Source organism: Anoplopoma fimbria, chromosome 16 (genome assembly GCF_027596085.1).
Source record: "Anoplopoma fimbria isolate UVic2021 breed Golden Eagle Sablefish chromosome 16, Afim_UVic_2022, whole genome shotgun sequence".
NCBI classification, from domain to species: Eukaryota; Metazoa; Chordata; class Actinopteri; order Perciformes; family Anoplopomatidae; genus Anoplopoma; species Anoplopoma fimbria.
In genome coordinates this window covers 25,492,413-25,502,412 of record NC_072464.1, presented here as the reverse complement: position 1 = coordinate 25,502,412, position 10,000 = coordinate 25,492,413, and the positions used below count along the sequence as shown (strand labels likewise).

At 39.7% G+C, this 10,000-nt stretch overlaps 1 protein-coding gene across 1 annotated transcript in view; it reads right to left on the bottom strand.

Annotated features, from left to right (window-relative positions):
• Window positions 1-10,000, bottom strand: part of enox1 (ecto-NOX disulfide-thiol exchanger 1) — a 27,286-nt gene that overhangs the window by 9,955 nt on the left and 7,331 nt on the right. The window contains 4 exon segments of the mRNA XM_054614803.1: window positions 1-48; window positions 1,712-1,818; window positions 4,884-5,096; window positions 9,493-9,726. The exon segment at window positions 1-48 is cut by the window's left edge and continues 70 nt beyond it. Of these exon segments, the coding sequence (XP_054470778.1) occupies window positions 1-48; window positions 1,712-1,818; window positions 4,884-5,096; window positions 9,493-9,726 (602 nt within the window).

Genomic DNA, 10,000 nt, shown 5'->3' with positions numbered 1-10,000 from the left:
CTCCCGTCTGATGCCCATGATCTCCTCACTGTGAGCGTTCCTCAGCTCCTGAACCAGCAAACAGTGGACACACAGAGAGGAAGACGTCCTCAGCACCAGGACTCGTCCTCACATCGTCTCTACGTCATGTTAAGGACTTTTATAGTCATGGTGCTGCTGAACATGTTAACTTGTGTGTGGAGTTTAGCAGCTGCATAGTTCAGACTGTAGGTGAAGAGTCAGAGGTGGTGTAAGTCTTTTTATCCATCACCTCCTCTCCTCCACAGAGGAGAAACACCCAGCGTCCTAGCAACAACCCAGCTGTTGCCATAGCGATAAGGACACATGTTGACTTACCGCACTAACCGTTAAAGGAGGACGCTCACAACAGGACTGTCTCATCACTGAGTCTTACCTCTTTATGGACAGAAAGTATTATCATAAAGTGACGACTCTGCTGCAGCTTCAGTTATGACAGTTCATCTCACTGGATCGACTTTAAGGAGGATTTAAAATGCAGAAATAAAACAAATACACATTGTTATGTCGGAAACTAAATGATTATTATGAATTAGAAATCTAATCACAACACAGAAGATCAATATCAGTTTAAGTGAACGCTATATTTAGAATATTTTCACCTTCATGACGGGAACTGAAGCTGTTATTTATGCTCTCTATAAAGACACCAGACTACATTCACAAAAACAGTGATTTAACCTCTCAGGACACAGGAGGTTCTGCTCTCCTGCTGCCTCCGTCTGGTAGTGTGGTTGTGTTATTGTGTCACTTTGATGAATCTGAAGGAACCCTTTAAAAAAACAAAGTCACACAACAACACTAACGAACTGACTTAAATGACTGTATTTTCTAAAGGAGTCTGGTTGTGAATCACTGTTTTCTGACGGAGTGTGAAGCTGTTATCTATGCTCTCCTCAAAGACACCAGACTACATTCACATCAACAGTACTTTTAAGAGTTGCTGGTCTACTGCTGCCTCCAACAGTTAACATGCATTTCATTTAATTAACACATAAATATGAGATAATATAACAATATTTCCATTTATTTCTACCTTTGATTAGTTTTTATTTCTGCATTTTATTTTTCATGTTTGTCCCCCACTGATTGACACTAAACACTGAACTCCCCGTGGAGATGAAGACAACTTCCTCGTGTTCATACTTATCTACCTTTAAATAATTGATCAGAGACGTAACCCTGGAAATCACTGTTGCCATAGCAACGTCTCACACACACTTTCCAGGAGGCGTCAGATCTTCAGATCAGTGCTGCAGAGAGGAGACGATGAGAGGCCTGTCTGTCTGTCTGTACGTCTGTCTGTCTGTCTGTCTGTCTGTCTGTCTCTCTGTCTGTCTGTCTGTCTGTCTGTCTGTCTGTACGTCTGTCTGTCTGTCTGTCTGTCTGTCTGTCTGTACGTCTGTCTGTCTGTCTGTCCGCCCATCTCTGTCTGTCTCTCAGTCTCTCTGTCCGTCCATCTCTATGTCTGTCTGTCACTCTGTCTGTCTGAACGTTTGTCTGTTTGTAAGAATCATCCAGGAAAACACCAACAAGGCCTTGACTCCAGCGATCCATCAGAGCTGTCTCTCTCTCTCTCTCTCTCTCTCTCTGTCTGTCTGTATGTGTTTCTGTCTGTCTGTCAGCTGTCTGACTCAGTAATGTTAGCAGAGAAGAGAGCAGCGGGGGGGGGACGACATAAAGGTTTACCAACCTCACACTGCTTTCTCCAAATGTCTATGTTCTTGCGCTGAGCTTTTGAGAAATGGTCCCACGCCTTTTGTCTGGTGGCGGCGGTGAAAACGGCGGTGATCTGCTCGACTTTGGGGTGAACAGGAAGGAGGAGGAGGAGGCAGAGGAAGAGGAGGATGAGGAAGAGGAGGGTCAAGACAAAACAAGCTGTTTATGTAGCGTTGCAGCACTGACTGAGGCTCACACAGGAAGCCGCTGGACCTCCTCATGTGGACGTCTGAACATGAAACCAGTGTCGTCATGTGCTCAGAACAAACTACGTGAAGGTTAACTGACGGTTAGAAGAGGAGTCAGACATCATCATGAGAGGCGTCGCTAGAAGAAACTCTTCACTAGAAGAAACTTGTTGCTAGAAAGGTGTCGTTAGAAACCTTAACTAGAAAGCGTTGATAGAAACGCGTTGCTACAAAGAAATGCTTCGTAAGAAATGTTTTGCTAGAAACCATCGCTAGAAAGAAATGCTTCGTTAGAAAGACGTCGGGCTATAAAATAAATCGTTGCTAGAAAGAAATGAGCAAGAAAGAAACACACCACTAGAAACGTAGAACGCGCAGCTGGAAAGAAATACGTCTACATTATGGTCCACTTAGAGCCAGATAGAACATCAAGTAAGTAATGCTACAAGTAAGTGCTACAGTAATAGAACTGGTTCCTTTAGACCAGATGCTCCTCCGAGTCTTCACTGAGCACATGATGACAGACTGTGGAGTAAAGTCTCACACATTTGAGTAAAACAATCACTTCTATCTGTAGGATGAAAATCAAATGTTATTATTTGTCTTTGACAAACATGAAATATGATTTTCTGTGATTCGGCTGCAGGTCCAGAGGGTTTAGGACTGATATGGATTGAGAGCAACAGAATATTAGTTCTGCAGATAAACACTGTAAATAACAAACAGCATCATTCCTCTGAGAGACAAGCAATCAGGTGTATTGATCTCCACCCTGACTGGTGACAGGTGTGATCATGTGACCAGCAGGTCTTGCTCCGTACTTACATCACCTGCTGCTTCACCTCCTGAACGACTGACCAAGGCAACATTTACCCAGAATGCAGGCTGATCTTTGGACTCACTTTCATGTGTTTCTCAGGAATACTCACCTCTGAGGCTGCTGACTCGTTTGGTTCTGAACCAACAGCCTCCTTTAATCTGCATTAAGTGATGATTCATCATCATCATCAGACTCTTCAACTTCCTCATTCAGCTGACTTCTTCAGCTCTCATCGACACACTGGGAGCCCAGTTTGTGATCTGGTTTGTTTTGTGTCCCAGTTCACCATGTTCACACCTGATCCTGGAGCAGAGACCTGGATGATCCAGGTCTCTGCTCCAACGTCATTAAAGGAGCTCTGCTACGTTTTAAATATATTCTATAAACTGTCTGGCGTTAAAAAAAACATTTGTGAACAATCAAAATGTCAAACTGGTTTTAAAGGTTTAATTTAATTATTATTTGTTTCTATCTACTTTATCATCTCTGTGTTTTATAATTCCATTTCTTGGTTTTACTTGCATTTATTTTCATATTTGTTTTGGAAAGCTTAAGAAAGATGTAATACAGATAAAGTTTATGTCTAATATTATATAAAAGTAAACATTAACCTGCACATGTAATATGTAAGAACGTGGAACATTTAGCAGCTAAAGAGACAAATAGAAGTACTCAGATTAAGTAGTAATAGCACAGTGTACCAAGCACTGCATTAATAAATGTACTTAAGTAAAGAGTAAAAGTATTATCATCAAAATATTATTAGTTATTATTATAAGTTTTGGAGTAAAAGGTACAATATTTTTACAGTAGTACTTGAGTAAATGTACTTAGTAACTCTCCATCAGAGCAGGAGGAGACCAAAGCAGAGCTCACAGCAGAGACAGAACCTCTTCCTGCAGTGACAGTGATGAGTGTCTCTCCGCTGACTCTCAAACCTCCGGGTCCGACCTCGCGGCCGCCGCACAGCGAGCTGAGCTTAATGGAGCCGGTGCTGAGACTGATGGGGGAGGGTTGTCATGGAGACGGGGCTGCAGAGTTAATGACTCGCATCGAAGGGCAGCTTTAAAATGGATGTGGTGAGAACGGCTTCATGGTCTGCAGCTCGGTAATCTGAGCCTGTTACTCTGAGTGGTGATGGATGTTTGGAGATAACAGAAGGACAGATATCGGTCAATAACTGATCAATATTGGATTATTAATGGAGGTCTTACATGTTAAAACTCATCCTGGTCTAAACCTTGTTGAAGTTGTCAGTGTTTGAAAAGATTAAATCCAGAACTCATTACTGGATTATTTAACGTGGTGAAACAACAGTAAATGATTCCATCTTTATATACAGTTTATCATGTTGGTGACCTATGACCTTTAAATATTACAACCTTCATTAGACTTTATACTGGTGCCATATTGATATTATACCTACTACTGCATATTCTATGTGAACTGGTTCCATCTGCTGATTACATGTTAACATGTCAGCATGTACTTTTGTTTTATTAATTAAAGTTATACTGCACACATCTCTATGACGGCGTATTGTAGTTAAAAAGAATATTAAAAGAGCCAAAAAAATCTGGATTTACAAGAAGAAAATTGGAGTATTCTCTGAGATTATGTCAGAAATTCACAAGAAACAAAAAACTGGAAAATGAGTTGTTTTAATGTTGAGGGGATCACATTGCTTCACTTCATATAGTATTGTTGGAGGATCACTTTAATTGCCAATAACTTTATTTTTCACATGACAATAAAGAACCTGAACTATAGTCTCCTGGGGTTTAGAGATGGGGATCGTTTAGAGTTTACTGGTTCCATTTGAATTCTGCAAACTATTCCAGTCCTTTCAGACTGTGCTGAGATAACTTCAGTGTAACCGCATATTAAAGAGTTTTAAAATGAATGATTTTTTAATGAATTGTTTTTTGTCATCTATTTTGAAATGTTTTTGTTAATTTAACTTTATTTGGTGAAAAACAACAAATGAAGATGAAGTGAAATCACCACTTAAGGAGCGCTGGTTTACTCCACCTCCTTCTAACTTTATGAAACTCATAACCATCATGAGTGGAACTTACCTGCCAGAGAAGATGCAGAAGATGATGGACTGCTTGTTATGAATAATAAAGAGTCCTTACACTGGTTCAGGATGGCCAGCAGGGCGTTCTTGAAGATCTCTTTGGCTCTCTCCATCTCCTCCTCGTGCTGAGCCTTCTCACTCATCAGCCGCCGGACGTGGCTGTTGGCCGACTGGATCATGGAGTAGAAGTGATTGGCGGTCCGGCGGTTGACTTCGCCGCGGTCGATCCAGGTGAACAGCACCGCCGTCGCCTCGCTGAATTTATGGTCTTCTAAAGACAGAGGAAGGAAAATACAAGTGTTTATTGATCAAAGTCAGATTGACTATTCTTTTAAAACCAACTATAACTCCAAAACCAAAACTGACCATAACCAAATATAGCTACCTATAAACTCAAACTCACACCAAATAACCAACTATAACCAACCATAACCAACCATAACCAACAACAATCAACTATAACCAACTATAACCAACTGCTAACAACTATAAACAATTATAACCAACTATAACCAATTATAACAAACTATAACCAACTGTAACCAATTAAAACCAACTGTTACCAACTATAAACAATTATAACCAACTATAACCAACTGTAACCAATTATAACCAACTGCTACCAGCTATAACCAACTATAACCAATTATAACCAACTAGAACCAACTGTAACAAACTATAACCAATGATAACCAATTATAACAACTAGAACCAACTATAACCAATTATAACCAACTATAACCAACTATAACCAATTATAACCAACTAGAACCAACTGTAACAAACTATAACCAATGATAACCAATTATAACAACTAGAACCAACTATAACCAATTATAACCAATTATAACTAACTATAATCAACTATAATCAACTGTTACCAACTATAACCAGTTATAACTAACTATAACCAACTATGACCAACTGTTACCAACTACAACCAACTAGAGCTAACTATAACAAACTATAACCAATGATAACCAATTAAAATAACTATAACCAATTATAACCAATTATAACCAATTATAACCAATTATAACCAATTATAACCAATTATAACCAACTATAACCAATTATAACTAACTATCATCCCAAACTATAACCAACCATAACCAACTATAACCAACGTTAACCAACTATAAACAAGTATAACCAATTATAACCAACTGTTACCAACTGCAACCAACTGTAACCAATTATAACAAAGTATAACCAACTGTTACCAACTGTAACCAATTATAACAAAGTATAACCAACTAGAACCAACTTGAATCAACTAGAACCAACTAAAACCAACTAGAACCAACTTGAATCAACTAGAACCAACTAAAACCAACTAAAACCAACTAGAACCAACTTGAACCAACTAGAACCAACTAGAACCAATTATAACCAACTAGAACCAATTATAACCAACTAGAACCAATTATAACCAATTATAACCAATTATAACTAACTATAACCAATTATAAAAAACTGTTACCAACTATAACCAACATTAATGAACTATAACTAACTACAATGAACTTTAAGCCACTACAGTGGCTGTACATTGTTGTCATGGTACTTTTACTGCAGTAGAGGATCTGAATACTTCTTCCTGTGTCACAGCAGACTGAGATCTGGATGAGGAAGTCGTTTCATGGACCTTTAACGTTCAGTCGCTCTAAAACAAACACCAGAGCAGCTAGTGAGGACTGAACGGCTCCTCGTGAGGCGTTCACTGTTCACGCCTCTCTGAACTCCACGCCTTCTGAGCACAAACGGCCTTTCTGATCCTCAGCTTCTCAACCTAAACCACCAGCTGCACTCGTCCTCGCTCATAAAGCCTCTAAGGTCCTCTGTCGAGAGCCTTCTCCTCCATCTGAATACCAACTGAAGCGATGAACAGAGTGAATTAGAGGGCGTTTAATGAGCTCCATACCAGCAGCAGCACCACCGTAAGAGGACTCAGATAAAGCTGCATTCACACACAGATTACAGTCACATTACAGCGAGCACAATGAAGCACAATGAAGCTCTACGGACCACTGAGGAGGGTGAGAATGAGTTTCCTCTGCTGAGTGAGAGGAAGAATGGATTCATAAAAAGGTTATTCAGAGAGAAAACCGCATAGTTTATGTTCAGAGTCATAACGGCTCACAGGTTTGGTACGTTCAAGGTTCAGTAGGTGAGATAAGAGATAAGATGAGATAGAACTTTATTCATACTGAAGGAAATGATTGTCCCAGAGTACAACGGAAGAATAACATTAAAGAAACAACAAATACAAAGATATATGAACAATAGAATCATATTTACTACGTTTAAAAGTAGTTATTCTGACTCCAGCGCAAAAAGAGAGCAATAATTGTAAGATATATTGAGTAAAATATTCAACTAAAATAGAAAAATTGAATTACAATAACAACAGATTAATAACAAGAGTAAAAATATAAAGAGTATAAGAAGCTCAAATCCCTTCATTCAGTCTGTGGTTAAAGTATTTCACAGAGTCAACCTTCCACTGAAGCAGAAAGTGTTAAACTGTTTGTGTTAACTCATCCTCAGTGTGGAGGAGACTTGTTGCCCAGCAACAGGTTACTAACACGAAACACCACAGACGCACTGATGATGATGTTATTGATGCTTAATGAGGAACTAGAGGACATCTGTAGCAGCAAATATGACTTAAAGCAAGTACAGTGAAGTATTACTATTGTACTACTACATAGTTAATACTGTGGTATAAGTATTCTTGCTCCTTTAATAACTTACAGTGAAGACATTGTGTTTTCTCTCTTTATTTTCAGTGTGAAGAAAAACTGGACTATTTTCAGTCATGGAGATAAGAATCAGCAGCAGGAAACATGGAAGAGGAGGAGGAGGAGGAGGAGGAGGAGGAGGAGGAGGAGGAGGAGGAGGAGGAGGAGGAGGAGGGACCTTCACACTCCTCCTCAACAACATCTACACCTCTGCTGCAAGTTCACCAACATTTCTTCTATTTCTACCAAACTGTCATTGTGCAGAGAGAGAAAGGCTGAGACATATATAATATATATATATATATATATATATATATATATATATATATTGTGTTGTCTAAATCTGATGTAGTTATGTCTTGTGAAGACAGAAGTTTATTTTGAAAAGACTGTTTTCGTGTAATAAGCAGAAATTAAGTAGTAAGAGTAACTTTATTGAAGGATATCATATAGAACCTGTTATGAAGATATGTTGATTATGAGCCGTGCATGAGATCATTTAAGTGGATATAAAAATGTTTAAACTGTTTAAAAATAATGTGACAATGGTTTACACAAACACACCAACAACAACACAACACCAACACACAAACACACCAACACACAAACACACCAACAACAACACAAACACACCAACAACAACACAAACACACCAACAACAACACAAACACAACACCAACACACAAACACACCAACAACAACACAACACCAACACACACCAACACACAAAAACACACAACAACACAACACCAACACAAACACACACACAAACACACCAACACACAAACACACCAACACACCAACAACAACAACAACAACAACACAACACCAACACACAAACACACCAACACACAAACACACCAACACACCAACAACAACACAACACCAACACACAAACACACCAACAACAACACAAACACACAAACACAACACCAACACACAAACACACCAACAACACACACACAAACACACAAACACACAAACACACCAACAACACAAACACACAAACACACACATCATCACACTGCTGGAGGCAAACAGAGCTGTTAGTTCAGGAGGAGCATCGATATGTGAGCATCTCCTCATCATTCATCTCTACGTGTGATCAGGTTTACCAGCAGGTGATCTACAGTCACACCAACAACACACACACACACACACCAACACACAAACACACAACAACACACAAACACACCAACACACACACACAACACACACAAACACACAAACACAACACCAACACACAAGCACACAAACACACCAACAACAACACAAACACACCAACAACAACACAAACACACAAACACACCAACAACACAAACACACAAACACACTTCACACTGCTGGTGGTAACAGTGAAAGGTTGAACATTAGTTCTGCCTATGTTTGATCATATCCATCATGGTCTCCATGACTACGGCTGCAGGTTTTTCTCTCTGGACTGTCTTTTATTTGACTGTTTTCATCCTCTTCAATAATAAATGTAGAAAGTGTCTTTAATAACAGATGTCCTTTAGTTCAGTAGACGGAGAACTAAACGCTGTTCAAAGAGACAAAGAATCTCTGAGCTACAGATGAAGAAGAAGAGAAGAAATCAGCCGGAAGTTCAGATTTAAACAGGAACAGCTTCCTGTTTCACAAGAGTTTCACAATAAAAGCAGGCTAGACATTTATCAAAGCTCTTCTTCAGACTTCACATAGAAACAGAAGGTTAGTCTAGAGTTAGTACTGCTGGAACATCAGCTGATCTAATCACAGGTTAAACATCTTCAATCAATATTTACTGATTGATCAGTAAATCAAACTAATTCTATGTCAAGTTCAACAAAGTTTGAATCTTTTCAGATGTAAATAAAACATCTAATAACGTGTCATCACTCCTGTATATTGATCCTTTATCGGTTTTAATCAGTGTGTCCTCACCTTTCAGTCTCTCTGCCAACGTGGCGGCCTCGTGCTCAGAGAAGTGCACTATGGGAGGAGGAGACGGCGGTCTGAGCCGGTCCTCGTGGATCTTGCGGCGGTGTCGCTCCTCTCGGGCGAGGAGGCGCTGCTGACACTCCCACTCGTACAGGTCGTCTCGGGCCTGAGCGAAGTCCACGTGGATCCTCCCCGAGTCCTTCTTATCGGTGCTGGAGCCGATCCGCATCCGGTACCCTGAGAGGAGACAAGAGATCCTCAGAAGTCCCGTTACCAGGTGATCAGAGAACGGGTTCACCTGATCTGTAGGGAACATTTAGACCTGCTGCACGTCTGTTTAGCGTCCTTATATTAAACGATATAGATATTATATGTTATAATGTATGTTATAACCATAGACTGTATAAAGGAAGTGGACGTCGTCATGGTGACGTCACTTGTTGGTTTGTGGATGTTTTGAAGCCTGGATTTCTGCTTTTTGGCCGTCTCCATCTTGTTTTTTTTGCAACCA